The following is a 26761-nucleotide window of genomic DNA, read 5'->3' as shown; positions in this document are numbered from 1 at the left end:
TACTACCTGTACAAACGTATCCAACAATGTCTTAGAATGGAAGACTGAAAAAATACATGGTGACATCACTGAGAATTACAAAAGATTGACAGCTAGCACCAGTACAAGATTTTGCATTCAATATTATAGTTTATAGTGGCCTTCATTATCACTTAATGGAAGCCCCCACAACATAAATTTGACTAACAGCAATGTCGTGTGTATCAAACAAATAGCCACCATTATTATTCTCCCAAAAAGCCTGGTCCTGAATACTGTCTATAATTACAGTCGGCAGAGTTGAACATTACATTTGGGTTGTCCGACCTTCATCAGGAACAGAGATATCTGATGGGGGTCGGATTCCATTTTTACTAACCGCTCCCCTCCGAAATACCTGTCCTAGACCAGTGCTTCTCAACCTGTGGGTCGGGACCCCAGGGGGTCCCCAAATTGTTTTGGGGGGTCCCCAGATGATTAACTTAATGTGCAACATTGTTTTCTCACTCAACAGTAAACAGACAAAAACATAAAGTTTAAGTGTATCTGCACATTTTTAAGTGACAATTTAAGAACTTTTTAATACCTCTAAAATGACAAATTAAACATTGACCAAAATGTTCAAATTGTCAAACATTAGAGGCAGAAATGGTCAAATATTAGAGGCAGAAATTGTGAAAATAGCTAATAGCTATTTTCACAATAGAACCATGTTATACATAATGTAATGCCTCAACTCTTAGTGCTTGTCAGGGTGAGGGGGTCCCCAGTTCAAATATGGTTGAGAACCACTGTCCTAGACCACTGTACATCTGTGCAAATATACTCTTTTTATTATAATTCTCCTCTGTGAGAAGACCACTGTGACTGCACTCTGGTTAAGATAACGTGCCAGAGTGTTGGTGTGACCCGGTGCATCACTTGGTAGAGTGCACACCATTAAGGCTTGCACAGCCAGCCTGGATTCCAATCCGACCTGAGGCTCTTTGCTGCATGTCCTTCCCCATCTCTCGCTCCTTGTTTACGGTCTCGCTCTCATCTGAATAAAGCATGACAATTTACCAGCACACAGGGTGTGGTGTTAGTATTCCTTGTGCTATGTATACAACTAGAGGGCATTGGTGTGTTGGCTAACAATTGGAAGGGCTTCTACATTAGATGTTCATTCTGTTCTAATACCGATGTAGTTTCTATGCCTACGGTATATCTATTAACACTTGAATATTGGTAAAGTTAGAATTCTTTCAGTTACAACAAATCAGCAGTGTGGAACAAAAACAAAATAAATAGCATAAAAAGTTAAGGACTGTGAAGTTGTCTGAGTTGACTGAAAGCAGCTCACATTTTGGGTTTCAGAGGGAATATTCCTGTTGCATCGATACGGTAGTACTGGGGGAAAAGAGAAGATTTTTTTTTGTTTGCTTGAATCGACAATCCACAAAACACTATTATACTACATTTCATTATGGTCTGCAGCAAGCTGCCATTAAACTGGTATCCATTCATATCTACACATTACAATCGCGTGCTGTATTCGTTTGGCATCCAAAACTCATGTGTATGAAAAAGCATTGACGTGACATTACAGCACAAACCTTTGCTGACCACATTAGATGGCTGTGCAATGTGCATGGTTGCATTTGGTGCTAAATTATACAAAAGTTACTTAAAGGGTTAGTTCACTACAGTACAAATGATCGTTTAGTTTGGAGTGTGGATGTAGACATTGAAAGGTATGATCACCTCCAAAATAGATTAAGCCCCCCCCCCTCCTCCACACACACAATTTTCACAGGAATACAGTTATGAGTTGTTTACATATGAACACCTGTGTTGTGATATTTTTCAATTACATCACCTCCAAATAATGTATGCATGTTTTCCATAACCACTGTGCACCTACATAAACAGAACTTACCAAGTACCCTCATAAAAAACCACGCTCATCCAGTCCTTTGGCAGTCACTGCGTTCCATTTTGCTGTAGGCTTATTGCTATTATGGCCTGTTAGAAAAATGAAAACAAAGTTTCACTTTCAAAATTCCATAAAAAAATAAATTCGAAAATAAAATAATAAAAATAAAATAACTGTTTTCTATTTTGTCGTCTTCTGTGGAATATTTAACTTTTTCTAGAGAGGCTTACTTGAGTCAGGTCTGTTTTTTGGCACATCTTGTGAGTGTGCGTCAATGGGCAGTGTGTGGCTGGCATCTCTATGCTCAGTCACGACTACTGTCCTTGGCACCATGGCAGAGAGGACAAGGGGTCTCTGATGATGGTACTTCAGGCGGTATGTTTCCGTCATACAGTTGTCCACATTGAAGTACGTGGTCAGAGAGACCTCTTGGGCAGGTGGGGCCTGCTCCCCTCCTATAGACCTGCATCCAGGTAATCTTTCTTCGCTTTCACACGATGACGGCGTACTCCTCTCAGGGTCAGAGCCTGACTTGGAGCTGGCATCTGAGCAGGGCCTGTGGCATGAAGCGTCACCCTTCCTGTGAGGACTATCATAGGGCATGTTGACTCTGGTGGAAGGACGCGGGCTTGTTTGAAAGGGCTCTTGCAGGAGCCTGGGGCGGAAAGCAGCTCGGCTACTTTCACCCTGGTGAGGGGAGGTTCTCAGGGTGGATCTAAGGTGAGGTGACACGGCTGTGCCTAGCTGACGCTGATTGTTCAATTCTGCTGTCTGACTGCTGAACGGGGGTTGTGGGTGGATTAAACGAGAACACGGTGAATCCGAGGTGACAGCCTCACTGTTGCTGGAGCGGTAAGCACTATCCCTGTCATCAGGCTCAGAGAGAGCCAGATCATCCGAGCTGTTCCATTCAGAACTACTGGTTTTTGCAACAGCTCGCGGCGTAACACTTTCCCCGTTATGTCCTCTACAGTTGCTTATCTCTTGCTGGTCACTCTTCCCGGTCCTGGTGTCAGCGTTCGTTGTCTCTTTCTCTGTGCTGCCTGCTTTCCGGGAGGTGCCGTTGTTGTATTTCAACTTCCGTCTATGAAGAAAGAGTGTTTTGTTCAAAAAACGTGACAGAGTGAATTAAACTGTTAATCCCAATTTCACAACTTCAAAAATGCATGTACTCAAACACTGCAACCCTTTTCTTTCATCGGAGAGGCACATTACCTTGAGGTTGGACTACATTTCAGATGTGAATGTGAAACTTGGTCAGAGGTCTTTCCCTGAGTTTTGTGTTGATGTTTACCTACAGTACAGTAGGAGGGAGGCAAAATGACAATTGATCAAATTCTCATCATGTCTAATCTTCATTTCATTTTAAACGAAGTTTAATTGTAGACATATATATGGTACAGTATTTAGTAAAGAAATGAATGTTTATTACTGTATTAATATAATAAAGAAAAAACTAAAAGAAAGTAATAAATAGACCAATCACACACACTACCCCGACTGTGACGTAAAAGCAAAATGGCCACCGTGTGGCTATATTCAATAAGGTACTGCTCCTCCTTGGGAACGCATGATGGCAGCACAGTGTATAGTTCAAAAGACATTCTCAGTCACAGCAGGGTGAAGCAGCGGGCATGAAGACTGACTACGCAGGCGCAGACACAGCACACAGCATGCAGCATGCATGCTGAATTCCTTCACTTTAAAAATAGATGTGTTATTTTTTTCCTCTGCTGTTGCCCAAGAGAGGTCCATGCAAGGATAAAAGCTTTAACTGTTGGTTGGAAACGCTGCCTCTACATTCACAAGAGAACCGATATTGTATTGTATAAGTGGAGCATGCTCAAAGCATTACATAGAAGATGGAAGGATATAATTCACAACAATGCCAGCAGTCATGTCCAGCTGTGCTATCTGAACAAGCTTTTTGGGATTATCATCAGATTAATGACTGCGCTGGGCTTATTGGGTGACGACTGTAGGTTAAAGCAGCCAGTCCAAGCTCAGAAATAAGGGAATACCTCAAATCTTACTCAGACTTCATTACATTATGTCTGAGATAGTGACAGCATCTTAAATGCTGGTGCAGTTCATTTTATTTGAATAAAAATAGTGTCCCATTAAAATAAAATAAAATAATTCAAGGCATCCCCCCCTCTATATTTTCTATATTTATAAAAGTGCATTGCTTTGCCCAAGCAATGTTACAAACTTATAGAAAACACCAATTCATGGATTACATACTCGCATTCCGATTTTTGTTGTATTTTGTCTTAGAATACAAAACCATCCAAATGTGCAAATATATTTCTTTAAAGTGTAAATATTGTAAAAAAAAGTCAGTCATGAATGAATTATTAGCTCACATCTATTTCAGGACTGAATTGTCTAAGAAATTCCCTGGCTGTACTGCAAGAACACGCAGATGTTAAAGACATAAACAACGCTGCACTCACTGTGTAATAGGGCTAAAGGCGACAGCATTTATTTATTAACCTTTATACAGGGTACACCGTAACCTTTATACAGTGTACACGATAAACTCATCAGTGTTCTTTTATCAGAATCAGAATCAATCATAGTTAGGGCATACTGAATTTTAGTGACCAATAAGCTGAGGAAATTATGAAATAGAAAAGCAAATAATCAGTCAGTCAGTCTCTGTCCAACACTTTCGTCCCAAAAAAAGATATCTCGAAAACAGTAGGGGCTGGACATCCCTGGAATCAGAAAATTGAACCATACTGCAGTGTTGATTTCGTAGACTAAAACTATGACGAAAAATGTTTGTCGACTGCGTTTCACTGACGAAAACTAAATAAAAACTAAGCTGTGATGACTAAAACTAAGACTAAATATATTGACAATTTCGTCAACAAAATAAAAACTAGACTAAAACGTTTGGGAGGGACTAGTGCTGAAGAGAGTCATTTTATGTTTGGTTGCTCTCAGGTGTTGCATGCTGAAAATAGCAGATCTACAAGCTCACAACGCGTCGCCCTGTAGATCGGCTATTTTCAGCACGCAACCAAGTGTAAAATCATTACGATGCCATCAAGGCCTGCCAAAATACATTTTAGTTGACTAAATCAACTGTAGATTTAGTCAACTAAAATCTTTTTAGGGGACTAAATTATGACTAAAACTAAATGTAATTTAGTTTTAGTCATAATTTTGTCCCCTAAAAAGATTTTAGTTGACTAAATCAACTGTAGATTTAGTCAACTAAAATCTTTTAAGGCGACTAAATTATGACTAAAACAAAATTAAATTTTAGACAAAAAACTAAATCAAAATTTGCTGTCAAAAACAACACTACCATACTGGTTTTGTAGTCTAGTGCCACCCACAGATGTGTCAAAATCTAAGGGGATTGCAGATTGCCTTGACACTTGATCAAGTACATCCCTGCCCCATGGCAGATAAATCCTAACCATTTGAGTGACCCCTTGTGCTTTCTTCTACCACCACCCTCCTAAGGCCAAAATGTCAACTTTGAACACTTAAACATCTCATAATCTCACAGGCAGATTACAGAATGACTACTGATTTTGAGGCCACCCTTAGGCCAATATTTCCCACTTGTTTTCTATTTTAATGGCATTTTGTGGCATTTTAATCGTGATTCTTTATTCTATTTCACTTCTTTTTCTTTTGTTTATATTGTGTTAAAAGAAAAGAAAGTGGTACTGTCGGAAGGTGGAGGGAGCAGGCAAGCTGGCCTCTAAGGCAGGGGTGGGCATCTTTGATGATAGAGAGAGGGCCACTACATTTTCACACTCACTCCAGAGGGCCACAATGCATATACATAGCAAAAATAGCCGATCTACAAGCAACGTGTCGCAGTGCGGCGCATTTTGAGCTTGTAGATCTGCTATTTTTTAATTAGAATCCTGAAAAGTTTTTATTTTTTATTTTCTATTTGTTAAAATTTCAAATGCATTTATATGTTCTTATATATTTATGAACTTAAATATAAATACATTGGACATAAAAAATACAATAACATTTTAATACTAGTCATTAAGCTACTAATATAGACTGAGTGTTTAAAGCTGGTCATTTTTCCATTTTTGGAATTGTAACAGTTGAAATCAATAATATATCAGTACTCCAATATCAACCTGTGGGCCGCATTAAGGGAAGGTGGGGGCCGCAAGCCACATGTGCCCCCGGGCCATCAGTTGCCCATGTATGCTCTAAGGGATCCTAGCTTGGGTTTTAGCCACTTAGTCATGTTTGTCTAATCTCCCCTGAATTATGAAAAGTCTCCAAACTATTTTCACTATACTAGTTATCATTAAATTAATCCTCTTCATTTCCGACTGTCCTGCTCTATTTTTACTTCCATCTGTTCATGTTTAGTCAGTGTCATGGGCTGGTAAATTTGAGTAACCTTATTATAAAACAGCCCACAAGCTAACGGAATAATGCTTATGTAAAGGATTATGAATACAAGGGCTTGGGTTAAAATACTTCCCAGAATCCCAGACATACGGAACAGCATCTCACTACACTCAATCAATCACAGTGTAGAAGCTACAAACATATCAAAGAAAAATCCATCAGGTGCTTTGCAAAAGTTACTATCAGCAACAATCAGCCATTACGTATAGTTATTCACAAACAATCCACATTTACTACAAACCATAGCATTTGCCGTGCAAGGAAAGCACTTGCTTATGCAGGGTTCAAATGCATGTAATTTGTTTTAAATATGAATACTTTAGCAGTCTCAAATTGTTTGTCAAAATGTTATGATTTCCATTTAAAGAAGCCTACCATTATGAGAAGGAGAACGTGTTGCACCTGCCTTTGCATCGCCTCTGTTCTGGTGCTGCTGACTGAAAACAAGACATTTAACTCTCAGTGGTTTGTCAAGCCATTAATTAATAATAGATGAGAGGGTGTGCTTTACTGTTATTTATGTACACAACAGTGGTGCGGTCAGGCTTGTGCCAAGTTCCATAAGCATCAAAGAGCCTGAAAAGCCAATAATGATGGTAAGGCACACCCTCAAGTGTTTCAACAATCTTTACCAACATAATGAAACACGATATCGCTAGTGTTATAATCTGAAAATGTAGGATGAAATCAATTTTCATTATCAATACATTTAATTTCTAATTAAAACCATTTTGAAGTTATGAGTTGATTTTCACCGTTTGTGTTTGCTTGTGATACTTGCTCTCATTTGTAAATAGTAGTATAGAGTAGAGTAGTAAAATAATACCTTTGTGACTGTGCCTCTGGTGGTATTCGCTGGTCTACCCCAGGTGAGTCTGGATTGGTGGAGCCGCTGCTAAGCCTATCACTGCTCTCGTAGCCAGACTCTGTCCTCTGGATGGTCCAGGTGTCGCTACGCAGCAGGGTCTTGGGTCCATTCTTAAGTTTGTTGCTTCTCTGGTGGTTGGGTCGGCTCTCCGACTCTAAAGAGCTGTGACTCTCCGTTTCATGCCGTGGTTCATCTTCATAGATGGTCATCAAGCACTTCTGCTTCCGGTCGTCCCTGCTGCGGGTGTGTTCCCGCTCTGGCTCACGGTCTCGTTCAGCGTGCGCCTTCTCATGGGACGAAGGCTTGCTGTGCCGCGGGCTGTCGTGTTGCTGCAGACGCCGTTGCTCCATTTCATTCAGCACGCTGTCCACGTTCAACACCTCACGAACGGGCCTCCAGGTGGACTTGGGTTTACTACCGCGGCTTCCACCACCACCACCGCCGGACTCAGTTTCGTGATCATGGCGACTGGGGGATGCACTGGTCCTCCGGCTGTGACCGACGCCCTGTACAGCAGACGACTGCCCGCCACGCGGCTCCTGAGATCCTCTGCTTGAATGGCTCAGTGACTTCTCAGCTCGTGGGCAGGCTTTTGATTTCTGCTCCGTGTGTGGTTTCTCTGGAGACGAAGATCTAATGTATGCCATATCTTTCAGAAACAAAGAAAACAAAGGGGGTGGAGGTATTTGGAATGGATCACATTTTAACAATTTCAGGTTTTATTTGTAACCAGCAGGAAGTTCCATTGTTACCATCTATTCTGGAATGTTCCCTGTATCTATAATGCATAATATAGTATACTACACCAGCGGTTCTCAACCTTTTGTGAGCTCTGAACCACTAGCATTATTTCAAACAATGTTCAAGAACCTCCCCATTAAGATCCATATAAGAACCACGGTCCAGAAAAGGTTGAGAAACAGTGTACTAAATTACCTTTGTGTTGAGAAGGGTCAGTTCGCCGATGTCCTCTGTCTTTTTTGGACGCCTCGGAAGCCCTCTGCAAATTCTCCGTGAAGGGCTCACGGATTTTATTTGAACTGCCAAGAGGGAGTTTCACTGAGGAAAAGGAGATTGCAATGCCACATGAGTCATTAGTTAGTTAGTTAGTTAGTTAGTTAGTTAGTTTCAAGATATGGTTTCTGCACAGTGACTCTATGGCTGTTGTTGGCAAAATGTTAACTCTACAAGTGTGAGCTTGTACATGTGCTATTTTTGCCGAATGTTTGTCCCAGAATAGGGTTTGTGTGGTTAAAGAAGCCAACAGCAGAGACCTGTACTAACCTCTGTTGAAGCCTGAGGTGGATGGAGGAGGTAGCAGATGATTGTGGAGGCCCTGATTGGCACCGTGTGGCCCTGCATTCTCTCTGCCCGGATCAAGCTTCTTGGAGCTTGTTACTGCGGAAGACAAGATGCCTCAAATTAGTGTCCAGAGCAGACACACATTGTCACTGTCAGAATCCAAATCCATTACTTTGACGTGAATGGGAAAAAATAACTTGTGTTCCAAGTAGGGCATTCACCAAATATTCGAATATCAAAGTCACTATTCGACGTTGTTCACCGAAGTCGAATATTCGTTTTTAGTTTTTTTGTTTGTTATTGTTTTGTCTTTAAAAATATATATATTTCTTCATGGTTTATAAAGCTTGGCTAGATAGGAAGTCAAGAACCCTGACAAGCACTTGGAATTGTAGGTATTACATTTAATGTGACTCGGTTCCGCAGATAGATATTGTGAAAAAGCAGATCTACATGCTCACAACGCCTCGCAGCCCGAGGCGTTGTGAGCATGTAGATCAGCTATTTTCACAATGTTCGCCTCTTGCTTACTTAATATTTGACAGTTTGGTCAGTTTGGCCAGTCCTATCGAATATGAGGTCGAATAATTCGAATACTAAAAATCACTATTCGTGAATGCCCTAGTTCCAAGGGATTGTTTTTTACTTTTTTTATTGGTTAAATATTTATAAAAACCAACAGACACACTTAAGCACTTTCAACCTGGCATACCTATTTTGGGGCATGTCTCTACGTATAGGCAAAAGGTTTCATAACTAAAAGAAAACTAAAACCACTAAGTAAAATAGATCTACAGGCTCAAAATAGAGAACTTCAATGCTTGTAGTTTGCGGATATTTATAGCTACTATTGAGAAACATTGTCATATGAATAATTATGTTTGTATAAAACAGGGCATTCATTCATGAAAAAGAAAAAACATGAAAAGATGAAATAAGGAGATACTGTTGTCTGCCCAGAGACTTGTGACCACTTGTGACACACTCACTCATAGACATTTAGGAATAGTTGGACACGTGCACACATGAGGGCACTTAAGAGCCTGACAAGCTATTTACAAATTGGATGCAATAACCACCAGACCAAACCTTACTACCCCATAACTCTCTCTCTCTCTCTCTCTCTCTCTCTCTTCTATCATTTATTTTATATTTCAAAGCATCAGCTAGTATTCTCCTGCCTTACATATTTCGTGCATAACGTGCAAGGAGTAGAGCACTGTGCACGCATCTCACCAAAGAACAGATGCCACATCATTAGTCAACCATCTGATGTATGGATTTCCCTCTGTACCAAGTAGGCTTATAGTGGTCATATAGTACAGCATGCTGTCATGAAATCTAAGAACAAAGGAGGTTTTGAGGTTCTACTGAATTCAGTAAATAATGCCATGTTTAGTTGTGACCCTAATTCCATAGTTAATTGAAATGACAATGTATACACACATATGTTGCTTAAAATATTAGGATTTACTTAAAAAAAATGATATTTTGAATTCAGAAGTGAAAATATTACTTAAAAAGGTGTGAAGCTCTGTATTCTGAGTAATCATTGCTAAAGAGTGTTTGTTAAGTAACTGGTCTCCACAGCTCTCCAGTTGTTTTCCCAACAGAAACTATATATTTTTAGGTTGAGACACCAATTTTAACGAATCAGAAGAGAACCCCACAAAGATCATTATCAGCTTAGTGTTCCAGTTCCATTTTCTTTTCTCGTTTATCCTGTATCCTGAATGAGTTCTCTCTCCTGATTGGACAAAACAGTTTTTTGACTTGTCTATTTAAGAGCTTGAGAGACAGGGAGACCGCTGTTACCAAACAAACACTGCAGAAATGGTTGCTGTTGAAATGTACATAGAGCTATTAACACTTACCAAAAACACAAAACCGTTCGTTTTGTATTTATCATTTTAAAAAATGATTTAAAATAGTAAAAATAGCTGATCTACTGTACAAGCACACAACGCTTCGCACCGGGAGGTGTTGTGTGTTTTCACTAGTTTTGTGCGACAGCCTTGTATGGTGATGTAGGGCTTTACCTTACGTAAAAACGTACACATTTGAAACTTGGAGATACAAGGTTTCTGCTCAACAGTGATGATATACAGTATACAGTATATATATATAAAAAAAGCAAAAATACAGTTGAACTCTGTTCAAAAGCATTAACACATAGCTCTACTGTATCTATTTATCTCTTTTTAACAAATCCAATCAATTACTTACACTTTTTGTCACCAAAACCAGAATCCAATCCCATGCCAACAGAGGTACCAGTACACAATACTACAGCAAAATAAATCCATCTAACAGCAGGGCGCCATTGCCAAAATCCAAAGCAGAGAAATTAATGGAAGCAAACATTGAAAATGTCTAGGGGCGGAGTTCGTACACAGCAAAACCCTCAGTGCCAATTCAACTCTGAACACGCAAAACAACTGACACTTGCAGATCCATTTCTATGCTCTCAAAGTTAAATTAACAGTGAGGATTTTATTGTGTACTGTGGAGTGTTCTCTGGGGCCCAGGAGCAGGGATTAGAGAGGGAGGCGTGGGTGGTAATCTGTGTGTAACAGAAGCATCATCCTCATGTCAAGTTCAACTCGGCACACAACGCAGGGCAATCTCTGTTTGGGGAGTGGTTTAAAAGCACTCTCTCAATCCCAATGCAATAATCTGTGGAGTGAAACGGTCATTTTCCACAGCACTCTTTCAAGTGTTGTGTCATGTTCAATTTGATTTACTGAAATAGTACGTTACTTCGAAAAATGTATTTGATACGCAAAAATATTGGGGATTTTTGGCATTACTTTATTGGACAAGTGGAAGCTGATCACCACTGTAATCCTCACTGATGCATCTGTTGCATCCGATGCATCTGTTGCATCTGATGTGGATTCAATCCACCCTGAATCCTCCAAAAATGATTCACATGATTGTAACCTGGTCATGTGTGCTTTCAGTAGCCCTAATTGATTTCTGGCCACTATAACCGGCACAAAAATTAAGAATTCATTAACTTTTCAAAAGTAAAGAAAGAACGTATTTGTTACCGGCTGATACCGACAACAAGCCACTCCCGACCTACTTGTATTTATATTACATTGCAGGTAGGTGTGTCTGCATGTGTATGATTGTGTGTGAACCAATTATGTCCAAAACAATCACTGTTCAATGCAATTATAAAGAAAAGAATCAACTGCTTAATATAGGGGACAACAGCCAAACCTTTGGTATGAAATAATTTACCAAAACCTAAAAGTTCACAATGAAACTGCCGAAAGATTTATCTGAGAAAAAAAGACATTTTAACCTTTTTGGACTGTAAAAAGGAAATGATTGATGTCACACAATACTTCAACCCCAACATGCCTATTATGGGGGGGAACATTCACCAAACATAGCACATCTATAAGCTCACAAAAGTGTCCAAAGTACAGTTGTAGCTCAGATCAATTTTTACTAATAATATAAGGGGTTAAAATACTCACATCTACTGTAGGATAACGTTACTTTAACGTCACTATAACTGTAATTTGTATGTTTCTTCGTAAAGTAAAACCCTGCTTCATCATACACGACTGTCGCGCACAACTAGTGAAAATATCAGATCTACAAACACACAAATGCTTGTAGAAATTATTCAGTACTTTGAATCATTTTTAAAATGATAAATACAAAACATTTTTTGGACCGACAAGGTTTCCACCCAACAACATGATAACTATGAGAGTGAGAGCTTTCATCAGGGGTTGATCTTACCTGTCACCTCACCATTGACCTGGGCTTTGTAACGGGAGCACATGGTTGTTTGTTTTGGTGCGTCCTCACTGGAGACAGGAGTCCCTTCAGGATTGGTGTAGAATAAGAGCAGAGGCTGGAAATGTCCCCGGATACATTTAGAGGCAACATCTTTCCACTTGGAGCCAATCTGTGAAAAAGTGAAGGAGTAGATTAGATATTTTCAGTGAAGAGGTTTGTGTGGAGGGGAAAAAAAGGAGGGGCCAAGTATAGTCCCCTGTGGGACACCGGTCAGTTACTGTAATTAATATAGGGTTTAGTTTGTTAAGAGAATGTAACGCAATAATATCGTCGTGTCGGGTGGAAACCTTGTATGTCCAAGACCGCTTGTTTGTATTTATGATTTAAAAAATGATTTAAACTAGTGAAAACAGCAGATCTACAAGCACACAACGCCTCGCCATCTGCTGTTTTCACTACTTTTGTGTGACGGCTCTGTATGATGAAGCAGGGCTTTACTTTGCGAAAAAAACATACAAATTTGAAACTTGGAGATACGAGGTTTCCACCCGACAACGACGATATGATGATTTTCCAAAGTTATCCATCTTTTGCCATAGGACAGAAGTTAGTTAGTTACTTACCTCTTTTACAGTGGCATCGTCAAAGAACATCCACTTTGAAGATTTGGTGTGATAGGCAAAGGCTGAGTAATGTTTAATTGAAAAACAGATCATCCCCACCAGATGTAACTCACTTCTTTTGGCATTCTCGTCAGTTACACGATTGAACAACTGAAAGACAAAGGGAAATGTTTCCCTAAATGCAGTCTTTAAAGGAAAATCTAATCTATCCATAAATAAGATTTTCCTTTGATATATTATAGATTCTACAGTATGTTTGATTGCCTCAACAAAAAATAATGTATTGGAAAAGCTACCAACTATGGCTTTACACAGTATTTTCAATGTATTAATTAAATCCTCAACAAGTCCACTAGTATGCAAACAAAAGTCAACAGATTGAGCCATTTTCACAATAAAAAGAATGCAGAATGGAAAATGTACTGTTTACTACATGTGTTCGGTACAGTATGTATTGTATGTTTATTTCTCAATTCTTGTGACACAGAATATTCATTAATTGATTCATTAAACGTTGTCTGGAGTGGTTTGTTTACAAGTGGCAGAGAAATGGTGTAGCTCTTGCTGCTCTTACCCCGGACAGGTTTAAGCGCGGACCCAGTGACCTAACGACATCATCTGTAAGGTCCGATTGTTCAGCATCCCATACAAATCCAATAGTCACGATCTCTGGACAGTTCATGAGCACACGCCGGATCTTGATGCTCTGACCACAGTTGCTCTGCAGAGCACATAGTAAGAAATGTAATTATTATTTGACTAAAACAACATTGCAATTTTCTTTTTTAAGAATCTAAAATAGCTAGTACAACACCAACACGGATTCTATATCATGCTTTTCTAAAATCTCAATAGTACTCTATACAGGGTGAAAATACAGGACCAAATTCTAAATCTGTGAAGCAAAATTGTAAATGCCATAATCTACACACACAAAAATTCTAGTTTCTAGTTTTTATTTGATAAAATGATCTGATTCACCACACACAAAAAAACTAAAAACAAACAAAAAACAAAACAAAAAAACAATTACTACTTTTGTAGCCACAATCCATTTTAGTCAATAGCTGGCAATTTGCAGAAGAAAGGCTAAGGGAACAAGACACTTTGCTACGCCAATCTGACTCACATTGAAGTAGTAGACAGCAGTAGCAAGCACAGATGAGAGAGAGAAAAAATGGATAAGCTCCTACTGCTATTTATATCCTAACACTAGTCTGGCACCCTCTCCTTCCGGCTGCTTCAAGTGCAATGTCAAAGCAGAAAGCCCAGAGAGCCAGAACTCTGCATGCAACAACAGTCACTTCTATCCATCTTCACTGTGCGGATTGCTGGCCAACGTTTAATTCAAATCGAGCAGACATTTGAAAGCATAATGTGGAAAAGGCATTGGGAATTAATATTAGAGCTGCCGCTTTATGAATTTGCCATCTTCTTTTTCTAATAGAAATGGAAAGGGAAAAACAGACAAAGACCATAAGAAACATACCGGACATCTTCGGGGATCACCAATAGCGTTTGCTGCCTGCAGCAATTCTCCAAACATGTCTGATCTGAGCCTTTCATTCTTCCCTTGCATACGATCAACCTGTTGGCTGAACATAAAGAGGACAGGTTGTGTAGTCGGTGGATCATAGTTAAACCACAGGAGGTCCATAAATGTTTAGGGCAGCATATTGTTGCTGTCGAGCAGAAACCTTGTATGTCCAAATGTCAACTTTTAATGTTGTTTCTCCCCCCGTAAATGAATGCACTACTTCCTCATACAACAGTGTCACACATACTGTAAGTAGCTAAAATACTCAAAACACCATGCGTTGTGAGCTTGTTGATCGGTTATTTTTGCTATTATAGAATGTTTTTTTTTAGTGTGAAAGTGTTTCGGTGTGTGTGTGTGTGTGTGTGTGTGTCAGTGTTGATTTCGTCAACTAAAACTATGACGAAAAATGTTTGTCGACTGTTTTTTTTACTGACGAAAACTAAATAAAAACTAAACAAAAGCTGTGGTGACTAAAACTAAGACTAAATATATTGACAATTTCGTCAACAAAATAAAAACTAGACTAAAACGTTAGGGAGGGAGAAGAGAGTAATTTTATGTTTGGTTGCTCTCAGGTGTTGCGTGCTGAAAATAGCCGATCTACAAGCTCACAACGCGTCGTGCTGCGACGCGTTGTGAGCTTGTATTTTGCTATTGGTTGTGTCACTTGTGTGCTATTTTCAGCACACAACCAAGTGTAAAATCAGATTTAGTCGCCTAAAACCTTATGATATTTAGTCGACTAAAATTAGACTAAAACTAATACTTTTCAGGTGACTAAATTATGACTAAAACTAAATGACATTTTATTTAAAAGACTATGACTAAAACTAAATCAAAATTTGCTGTCAAAAACAACACTGGTGTGTGTGTGTGTGTGTGTGTGTGTGTGTGTGTGTGTGTGTGTGTGTGTGTGTGTGTGTGTGTGTGTGTGTGTGTGTGTGTGTTGTCAGTTATAAATATTGAACCAATGAAAGTATTAACAAGAGCCTGTTACAAAGTTGCAAAATAACTACATTGCATCCACACTTATTCTTACTGGAAAGAAACGATTTTGGACATGCAGTACAAGGTTTCTGCCAGACAAGGACGATAAGTGGACAGGTGCTGTACAGGATATTAGCAGTTAGATACAGTACTTTATCTGTATTTTACATAGGGCTTCACAATACATTGAATACAGTATAATCCTGTAACAAGTATAATTGTATTTCTCTTTTGGTTATAACTCTGCACTGCTGCTAGAGTTTTAGTTTTTTTTATCCTTTGACTCTGTTGATTACATGGTTATATATTTTACTTATTTTGCACAGTGAAATGAATAAACAGCACTCATTATTTCATATTGTTATCTCAATAACTTGCCCTGGCCCAGTCAGCCACCATAAGTACTGTACATTTTCAACCTGTGAGAAATGAATCACTGAAAATGGGGCATGATGATGATGTATGAAGGTGGAGGTTTGTGCTCTGCTGAAGGCCATGTTAGCATGTTATTTTTGACATGGCAGAAATAAAATTGTGTCTACAGCACATTACCAGTAAGACTCCCTAATCGGGAGATAAGTGACCGTCAGGTTGCATGTAAAAATGGCCTGATGGTGGCGCTAAATGGGACATATCCATGTTGATGACATGACTCTAGACATACTGTGTACCAATTTGTGTGATTTTAGGGCAAAATCTGTAGTGTCCAAAATGTGTTTGAAAAAATCAGCCTGGTGGTGGCGCTAGAAGAGGGCAATGTGAGAAATGAGGTTGTGGTTTGGCAGCCAAGAAGTGTGTGTGCAAAGTTTGGCATAGATAGGGGCAACGGTGGCAGAGATATGAGTAGGGCAAAAGTGTGATGTGATGTGACGTGACGGACAGACAGACAGACTGACGGACGGACGGACGGACGGACGGACGCCCGGACACATTCATTCACCGATGGCGGAGGAAACCATGCAAGGCACCAACCTGCTCACCGGAAGCAACTAGGGGTTCAGAGTCTTGCTCAAGGACTCCTCGACACTAACTCTGGGGGAGCCCGGATTCAAACTGGGAACCCTTCGGGAACCCTCCGTGTTCTAATGACGGTTTCTCTACCCCTGAGCCAATGCCGCCCCATTACTCACAATAGAACTTTAAAATAAATACTGCTGCATGAATGTGTGGATATGGACCACAGAAAGATTGAAATCTGTCTCATGCTGATTTATATAATAATAATACAGCTTAAGGGACAAACTCAAAAGTTGGACATATTAAATGTTGATGCAAAGTGTACAATAAATTAATTGAAACTTGATTTAATAAACAATGTCTGAGTAAGTCATCTAGATTATCCTTTTAGCCACAATGAAGCCCTAATGTTATCTGCAATCTTTTAAATGAGATGTACTCACCATAAAGCAGTGGTGGAGACATAGTGTACCAATTCCGTGAAAGGGTGGGGGTCAGAAGATGCACCACAACTGCGACAAACAAACTGCAATGTAAAGGATTGAGCATCGTTTTATAAACAATTTACATTAGTTGATTGACTTGAATCATATATAATCCTGTATTTTGTTCAAAGTACAATGAAGCAAAAATAAATAATATGTTAATTGGAAAAAAGATGTACCTGCTCATAAAGTGTCATTGCAAACTTCTGATGGGTTATGCATGATTTGGATGAACAAGCATCAGTTGCAGTGTCTGAAACAATGTGCAGGTGAATCCGTTCCAAGATGTTCTCCTAATATGTAAAGCAAGTACAGTGTCAGTGAATACAAGCATGTTAAAGGGATAGTTCACCCCTCTATCGATTACTCACCCCATGGAGACTTGAATTCAGGGTTAGGGTATACCCTCGTGTATCCAGTAGGAGACAGAAAGGACACTCTTTGTGTCTCCTACCAGATACACAAATCTCCATGAATTCAATCTTTTATGTTCTCTTATCTCTATGGGGTGTGTAAGGGAGAGTGTTTTCTGCTGGTGTTTCAGTCCGAGTGTATCAAAGGGTGCGTTTCGGAAATGCGCACCGGGTGTGTGCTCAGTGTAGTGAAACCCAACCCTAATCCTAACCCTAACCTCAGTAAAACTATGTCTAAACCCAACCCTAACCCTAACCCTAACCTCAGTAAAACTATGCCTAAAACTAACCCAAACCCTAACCCTAACCAGACCCAGTGCACATTTCCGAACGTACCCTTTGATACACTCGGACTGAAACACCAGCAGAAAACACTCTCCCGGGTGTCTAAGTGATAGAAAATACATAATTTCTTTCTCAAAGCTTCACGTTTAAATGTCACTGTTATCAGTTGGACCCTGTCAAAGATTTGACAACAGTAGATAGCAATCTACAGTACATGTTGATCACTGGGGGGGTGGGTCACTGACTTAATTTCCTTTTGGAGAAATATGGAGGGATGCTTACTGATGTGAGATGACATGCAACACAGGTCCTGGGGTGGGAACTGAACCCAGTATTGAATTAATTCATTGAGCCTCAAAGATCCCATGTTCAGTTACAGCATGTGCACGGAGGCTGATACCAAGTCAGCTCGTGAGAACCCAATCACCCCTGCATTTCAGATTGTATACCTATAGCATTAAGGCTATTAACCAGGACCATAGACACTAAGCTCAAAATGATAGTTCTGCACCCATGTAAACAACCAAAGTGTGCTTCAAGTTTTGCACATTGCACAGTGCATCAAGGTCATAGAGGTACACAGCATACAGGCTGAGGGTGCCCCTGTCCCATTGCTTTCAACATAGCTGGGAACTTCATCTGAAGCACTGTGTGCACATCATTATACTGTACACTTCATCAACATTTCACCTTAAATCAGGGGTCTTCAACAGGGGGTGCTCAGAGTTACTACAGGGGGTCATCCCAATTTTTGTGTGATAGAAACCTTTTTTTCTCTTTTTTTATATTAACCACTTGAACCCCAGCATCCATATCCTGAGAACTTTAGCCAAAAATAGCAGATCTACAAGCTCACAGCGCCTCATGCTGCGAGGCGTTGTGAGCTTGTAGATCGGCTATTTTCTGCATAGAGGTTTGGTGTAGAGGGGAAAAAGAGCGGACCCAGTACAGAGTCAAGGGTCAAGTTTATTAAGTATTGACAGTTCAAGTGGTTAAATACGGTATCGGAAAACACAAATTGACATGAATCCAAAATACACTGATGTCCGTGCTGTCAAACAATGAAACTATATGGAATCAGGTTGTGGGGGGGTCCCTGCTTCATCTCTCTCTCAACAAAGGGGTCCTTGGCCTGAAAATATTGAAGACCCATCATCACCCATGCCTCAAATCATAAATCACAGGGTGAACATACAAAGCATTCAGCAGCATCATCCATGAGGCCAAGCTGGAAGCGCTGCTCATCCTTGAAGGTCTCAGCCAGGGCGTTACGCAGGCTGTCAGAGGGCAAGGCACGCTCCCTACTCTGTTGAAACTGGCTGAATATACTCTGGAAAATAAAATAAGAAACCGTTTTGATATTCTACAAGCAATACAACAATGTAGACAAAAGGCTTACAGTATGTGCTGAATGTCTGCTTTTAATTGCAAAAGAGAAGTAGAGACCTTTCCAGCTTTCAAAACATTCTACTATATTCTATTATGTTTGGATGTATCGACTACTGCATACTGAATACCAACCTTTAAAGCACAGAAAATGCAAGCATCACCAAGACAGAAGTGACCCGGAAGCTGCCTCAGACTTCTCCTGAATATGTCCAACTGCCAAAGCACCTGTTAAGGTTTTGACAAAATAGTGGTGAGAAAATCACAATCTAAGTGATATGCTGACAGGGACTGGAATTCATTGTGATACTTAAGGCTATGAATCTATTAACCAACATGACCAACATTAAGGTTGGTTATATTAACCTTTTTTTTTTAAATAAATATGAACAATTAATTATAATTTAATTCAAATAAAATAATATATATTTTAAATAGACTAAATCAAGGTCTTATTAACCACGCACTTTATTTTACTGGTGGCATACAACATTATTTAAAATAGCCAACATCCAATGTGTCGAGTTTGTAGACGTGCAATTTTCCTTTTTTTATCATAATCGAGGCAGAACTTTGACATAATCGTGATATTGATTTAAGACATCACTCAGCACTAGTGATACTTTAGTTCAGCATGTTCAGAGCCTGGGAAATATCTGCTTTTGAGTAACTGAAGTAGGACTGGGCAATTAACTAAGAATATCCAACCTTAATATTGGTCATGTAGGTTAATAAAAAAAACGCTTTTTTATTATCAACAAAATCGATTAGTCTGGTTAATCACTTAATACTGTAATATACTTTGTTGTACATTAGTGGCATAAAAAAATAGTGAAAATAGCCGATCTACACGCTCACAATGCGTTGCGATGCGACATGTTGTGAGCTTGTAGTAGATCTGCAATTTTCACTATATTGTTTATTTTTATATATATATATATATTGTCGTTGTCAGGTGGAAACCTTGTATGTCCAAACCGTTTTGTTTTGTATTTATCATTTTTAAAATGATTTAAACTAGTGAAAACAGACGATCTACAAGCACACAACGCTTCGCACCGCGAGGTGTTGTGTGCTTGTAGATCACCGCGAGGCGTTGTGTGCACCGCGAGGCGTTCTGTGCTTGTAGATCAGCTGTTTTCACTACTTTTGTGCGATGGCCATATGATGAAGCAGTGCTTTACTTGGCGAAAAAATTAACAAATTTGAAAGTTAGGAGTTTCGAGGTTTCTGCCCGACAGTGACGATATATAATTTATGTAAATCAAGGCAAGAGTTTGAAATAATGGTGCTATTGATTTGAAGTCATACGGCCCAGCCATACACTGAAGCTCACCTGAACAGCACTGTTGAGGAAGCAGCTGTTCTGACCAGGCTCATTCAGCAGGCCTTTGGTGAGAGCCAGTGACAGCATACTACCAGGCTGATAGGACTTCTTCAACCCACCTCCAGGCTTTTTGAACATCTTCACCCATGCCATTGAGTTGGAGCCAGTGCCTGACGAGAGAACCACCGAATACGTGTTGTTTCAGTGACAGAGTTCGGGGTGTATTAAACCCATTAAGATAAGAGGCCGATTCTACAAAACGCCTTCCAAATCGGTAGCTCTCACACTTTTTTTAAAAAATGTTCAAAAATAGCAGACGTTCTGCGCTGCGAGCTTGTAGGCCTACAACTGCTATTTTCTAATTGGCAACGCAAAAATCTAAAATGACACAGATGCTTTCCCGGTTTTTAACACTACACAAGGTAACTATTTTTAACACATTAAAGGTAGGGTAAGTGATTTCATTTAATTCAAATAATAACAAAATGGGTCTATGTTAGTTAGTATAGAGTGTTTGGTCCATATTTGGACTTCAGCATTATCCCCTGTGAGGAGAAAAACGCAGTTTCAGTTGCTCCACCAAAACTGTGAGCAGCACCTGGCTGCAGACACTAGGGTCCTGTTGATGTCCACGGGAGACAGGAACATCAACAAGTGGCAGGAAGTGACCTCACAGTGTCAAGTGACTTCATGCCGCTTGTGGAGGTCACGTGACGTCTCTGCCTTGCAGTCCAAGGCACTACAGTCCCTTTGAGCCGCATTGTCGCTATGTGTACATGTTATCTTTTATCTTTTAGACAACCCAACTCTACCCCCTAACCCTAAACAGAACCTCCATGGGGTAGAGCAAGAAAGAGGTGTGAGGTCACTTCCTGCCACTTGTTGATGTTCCTGTCTCCCGTGGACATCAACAGGACCCTAGTGTCTGCAGCCAGGTAGTCTTGAAAACTGTTGGGTGACAGGCCTTCCTCCAATCATGGTCGACTGGGGGCGGGCCTTATGCGCACCAAGGCCCACCCACACTTGATCATGATTGGAGGAAGGCACCGCCTATCACCTACATGAAAACTGAAACTGAAACTTAAGTGAAATCACTTACCCTACCTTTAAATGCCATTACCGAACAAGTTCGGGATTTCAAACCCTGAAACCCAGCCGCGGAGTGCTTTTCCCGAACAAATTCGGGATATCGTTTTATATTACATAACACTAGCGCTGGGTCATGCATGGGGACCCGTGGGTGAAAGAAAACTCAATCTCCCGTGATCCTTAGGGCGATGATGTCATCAGGAAGTGAATAATCTCCTTTGGCTTCTATGCATTGCTCTGCAAAGAAACGGTTTATCTCTGAATCTTTGTCCAAAATCGCATAGATTTTTTTCACCAGCCCATATGTAAGCGACGGACAGCCGCGTTAACAATTTCTATTTTCTGTGTGACAGAAAACGTCGTCCTGATCGATATGACAACATAAGGCGCTTTTCCACTGCAAGGTGGAACCAGAACTTTCAGGAACCAGAACCAATTTTTTTGGTTCTGGTTTTGTTTCCATTGCGAACGGCCCGGTTCCAGACAAGGTTCCTGGAACCTCCTGGAACCCTTTTTAGGTCCTACTCCTGATGTAGAACTAAACTTGAGTTCTGGGAACCTATGGGCGGGGCCAGCAGCGCTCCGGCTCTCGATTGGTCGAGCGGAGGTAACGACACCGAGGAGAACGGGTAGAAATCTCTCACAACACAACAGCGTCATTTTTAAAATCCTATTCCGACAGACAGAAACACAGAAACACTATGGACGCGACGCCAGACGACAGCCACGACACATTGGTCAAGTGAATGTGATGATACAGGCTCTTATTTGTGTCTGGGCGGGAGAAGAAAATATCCAGAAGGAGCTAGAAGCATCCGTTCTAAATGAAAGGATTTTCAAACAAATTCCGTCGCTATCGTTTTTATGAAATGGGCGTCGAGTGCACAAGCAGACAGACACGGTGCCAAGCACAAATAAAGAAAATGTATGTCGATAGACCGACAACAAACTAAAACAGTGGAGATAAGCATTTCTACATTCGCCCGTCCATTGGTGACTCGAGTCAGCACTCAGCAGCCGAGCCGTGCGCTGTGTTCAGGACACGCCTGCTTCGTATCGTGTGTGTGTGTGTGTGTGTGTGTGTGTGTGTGTGTGTGTGTGTGTGTGTGTGTGTGCGTGCGTGCGTGCGTGAGAGAGACACGCTTTTTTTCTCCCTAGAGCAAAGGCAGCGTACCAGCTCAGTACAGTTAGCAGCTTGTTTGAACGTTCTATTGTTTTTAATTTTATTTTTATATCCAGAAAGTAGTAACTAAAGACGTATTTCTTACATACAGCTGTTATTTTAGATTTTAGATTCCCGAATGTGCTGCTGTTCAAATGACCAGCTGTTTTGTCTCAGCCAAATCAGGCTGACCAGTTGAGCTTCCCGGTTGGGTCTGGTTATATGGAAACAAAAGCAGAACTTGGTTCTGGAACTTCACGTGTTCTTGAAAGTTCTTGGTTCTGGAAAGTTCTGGTTCTGGTTCTGGCTTGGCCCTGCAGTGGAAATACGCCTTATAGTGAATTTCCACAACATGGACACGATCGTGGCTTCCGTGGGTCTTCAAAATAAAGCGCAGTTAATGGCGGCACACAATAGCTAAACAATTATTTATATTCCTGGCACTAAAATTGTTAAGGGGAGACCTCTGTTACATTATTTGTAAATACTGTTGATCCGAGCAGAACTGTAGCTGACCTATTGTTAATAAAATAGATGATAAAATGTACACCTGCATATTCTTTCACAGGGTGCTCTGGTATCATTCGGGTCCGATTCAAAATGAGATTTCCTATCTTGGCCTATCCTGGCTGGTACATGGCACTTATTCCTATTAAGCAGCTCTGGATGACATCACACTTCAGCTTAGACACAGTTTTCATTAAGTCACCAATCCAAATGACTTATCTGGTCAGGTGCCAGATGAATAGCGGTACCTTCTCCAGAGATGTGGGGAGACTTGCAGCCGGACATGGTGGTGGGAGAAGCGAGGAGCTGGTACTGTGGTCTGGCCATGGGCGCCACCCATCTCATCCCCATACACCTCCGGAGTTCTTCATTGAGGAGTATTGACACGATCAGCCACAGGGCATCTTTATCCTGGCACTACTGGACATTGAGAGCCAAAGGGACACGATCTAGAAAACGAAAAGAAGTGGAGGAGATTATTGTGTATTATTAGTGTATTTCCGTTAAATTGAAATGTCAATTAAATGTAACCACTTTCAACCTGTCATCCATATATTGGGCAAGTCATTACATGCGAGCATTTTGAATTATTATTTTCTTTCCTCCACAAAATGCCAGATTTATAAGCTTGCAGATCTGATATTTTTGTTATGCGACACTGTTGTGTCACAAAGTAAAAGAAATCAGGCTTAAGTGGTTAATGCCATAATTATCTATAATATGAAACTGTATCAGTAATGTAATCTGCTGTGTACTTTGATTCAATGATAATCCAGAGAATAATGGAGGTCCAATGTGTAAATGTCAATAAATGTACACTGTGTCATGCATCAAAGACCTAATCAAAGAGTAGAGATTAGAGTAGACTTTAGCACTTTTGTTCATTATCAATTCAAATGTATTTGAAGATTTAGTAGGCTAGTTTACAGTTCAGAATCATGACTTGAGTTATGATGAAAACATAAACTGTACCCCTACAAAACAGAAAACAAATGAGAATCTTCCACACTTCAGAAAACTAACTCACCACTCACTGAATAACTTGTCATATTATCATCATCAGATAACTACTAAATTGATAGGTTTCTAAGAACAACCCATGTGCTTGTTATTTTTACTACCATTGATCTTGCCTGCCTTGTCCTACAACAGTTCTTATCAAGCAGTTGTTTTTGTGTCAACCTCTAATAACAAGTGGCCTACATTCTGATACAATCTGATACAATACTAATAATAGTTTACCAAGAGAGAGAGAGAGAGAGATGGATAGCCTCCTCATTGGGCAGTTGGGATCATCATCTCACACTCGAGTCCTGTGTATATAAGGCAGCTATTATATTTTGTAGGATATAACCTACACATTGTATATTTGATTCTGCCTTTGATCTGAAGTCCTGAACCACAAGTCGCATGCCAAAAAGAGCAGATCTACAAGCTGTCAACAAGTCGCAACTGCTTGTTGTAGATGTTGTAGATCCGTTTTTGCGCATGCGCATGGGGGGAAAACCACTTCACTACAGTAGCCCAAATATGCCGCAACTTGCGGTCATGGTCAGTCTGGATAAAAGCCTGTTATTGCAAAATAACATGGCCGAGACACTCACCTTGTATGAGTGGATAATATCTGCCTCCCAGCCTCTGGTGCTGTGCGACGTCTTCGGCCAATGCCACTTGTCAACACCACAACCACACAAATCCACTCCAGCCTTTTACAATATTAAATACATTGTCTAAAATCGCTGCAGATTATGGTCAGACGTTTTAAGTGCGCGCGGCGTGGATAAACCTCTCATACAGTAGATAGATGTTCGGTAGCTTCCTCCCAGTCCTCCGATAACGTTACGCTCATATCCGATGCCTCTCGACACTCTCTGTCTACAAGGGAGATGCTAGGAGAAAGACGCAGTGACCACCATTATAACGATTATTACAAGCCGTCCTGTACAACGGGACTGCTCTGGCATGTACCAGCCTGCCTCACACTCTCAGACCGTCACTGGGAAGGATTTCAACATGCCCGTCAAACGTGCCTACATAGTTTTATGACTTCCTATTGTTGGGCTTCACAATAAGAGTATTATTGACTAAATATGTTTGGGCCCCATATACTCTATAGAGGCCAACAGGTTTCTCATTCTGTGAACCACCAATAGTAACAAATATTACAAAAACACTTTATAACTGCATGTGTGGATTTAGCCATGCAAGGGTCCCCAATCCCATCAACCTGATTTTGAGAAGTTCCTCCCAATTTACCGTAAAATGTGCAAAAATGTCTACATAATACGTTCGGGTTTCAAAAATAAATTGCTTACACAAGGTTCGCGGATGTCACAATATGGGTACGCTCAAGCACAATTACGTATCTTCCTTATTGTTTAATAAAAATCATTTTAATCCGATTGGCGGCTGTGATTTCTCATTATAACATTGGCTATTATTATTCATTTTAAAAAAACTGTAAATGTTATTTTATTTTGAAGTGCCACGAACGGAAGTTAAATTATTAGTAAGGTCGACTTGACGTGTTGAAAAATTATTCTAACTTTACCGGAATACTCCAGCTACACTAGGATGTCCGAGTCGGATTAGATGTTTTGGTACTTGAGAGGTCAAAGTCCGCCCCTAGTGTTGCCTATAAGGCATTGCTGTAGGCCTATTGAAATCCTCAAAACAGAGTAACAACGTGGGGTTAGTTTGAGGTTCTGCACAGCAGTGTCTTCACTTCACTCTTCAGAAGGTCAGCTCAACTTGTCACAATGAGAGAAGACATGACTGCCATGGTTTCATAATCAGATGTAGGCCTAGTTATGCTTTCAGTTTACCATCATCCATCCCATCCATCATTCTTCCAGTTCACCACACACACACTCTGACTGTGAGTGTTTATCTGCTGCGGCTATTCTTACTTTCTGTAAATATAGTGTGTCAAGTGAAACCTGGCAGATTATTTACACTACAGTGTGTGTGTGTGTGTGTGTGTGTGTGTGTGTGTGTGTGTGTGTGTGTGTGTGTGTGCGTGCGTGCGCGTGCACGTGCGTGCGTGCGTGCGTGTGTGTGTGTGTGTGTGTGTGTGTTGTTGCTTAGGAATGTCTGCTGCATATTATGAATTCTGATATGGGCAGACCCTTGTTAAAATGCCTTCATAATAGACTAATTACGGCATGTGTTTTTACTTAAGATACTGCTGTTTTGAAGTTTCTAAAGGCATAAAACAAGAATCAAGAATCTACATTAAAAGCCCTAAAAAAAAAATCTAAATCTAAATACAGATTGCCATAAAACTATACACCCCAATCTGTCTTTTAGATTTTGATATATCTTGTGTGCAAGTGGAAATGTTGCCCTAAAGGTGCCATTACAGTAAAGGCCATAGGTCACCAAAACCTGTAGCGTTCATTCTCCAGGCAGCATGCAGGTGTCTGGGAGATAGTCTGGGATCAAGACTTGCCTTTTGTCTGTGTCAAACAGCCTTCCAGTTATAGTAAATCTCTATTTGGCCACTGCATGGAGTCTGTTGGGTGAGTGTGAAGTATTTTGATAGACAAAGGATGAGATAGCTGGACATGGTGCTGCAGTGGAAGAGGTAAGCTGACTTATTTTGAAACACGGGTTGTCATTGTAATTGCCCTTGTTTATTGTGGGAGAGTGTTTTCTGCTGGTGTTTCAGTCCGAGTGAATCAAAGGGTGCGTTTGGAAATGCGCACTGGGTGTGTGCTCAGTGTAGTGAGTGCCTAAACCTAACCCTAATCCTAACCCTAACCTCA

At 40.4% G+C, this 26761-nt stretch overlaps 1 protein-coding gene across 2 annotated transcripts; it reads right to left on the bottom strand.

Annotated features, from left to right (window-relative positions):
- Positions 1-729: 729 nt before the first annotated feature.
- Positions 730-24957, bottom strand: usp53b (ubiquitin specific peptidase 53b). 2 transcript variants are annotated; one of them, XR_013961826.1, is made up of 20 exons: positions 24599-24957; positions 23243-23443; positions 20246-20406; positions 19045-19137; positions 18719-18853; positions 17005-17118; positions 16784-16866; positions 14346-14451; positions 13431-13577; positions 12857-13006; positions 12234-12402; positions 8454-8567; positions 8106-8228; positions 7128-7818; positions 6677-6738; positions 3110-3188; positions 2125-2978; positions 1898-1983; positions 1322-1368; positions 730-1018 (listed from the first exon to the last, which is right to left on the bottom strand). XR_013961826.1 is itself a non-coding variant. In XM_080721376.1 (19 exons), exons 2-18 carry the CDS (start codon positions 23343-23345, stop codon positions 1907-1909), a joined length of 3261 nt encoding a protein of 1086 aa, XP_080577502.1. In that variant the 5' UTR covers positions 23346-23443; positions 24599-24957; the 3' UTR covers positions 730-1368; positions 1898-1906. The 2 variants fall into 2 exon arrangements, 1 of the variants encoding a protein (XP_080577502.1); XM_080721376.1 differs by having other exon boundaries at positions 730-1368.
- Positions 24958-26761: the final 1804 nt, after the last annotated feature.

Source organism: Nannobrachium achirus (assembly GCF_963921795.1).
Source record: "Nannobrachium achirus genome assembly, chromosome: 3".
In the NCBI taxonomy this organism is placed as follows: Eukaryota; Metazoa; Chordata; class Actinopteri; order Myctophiformes; family Myctophidae; genus Nannobrachium; species Nannobrachium achirus.
Note: the sequence above shows the minus strand (reverse complement) of the source record. Positions and strands in the feature narration are given on the sequence as shown.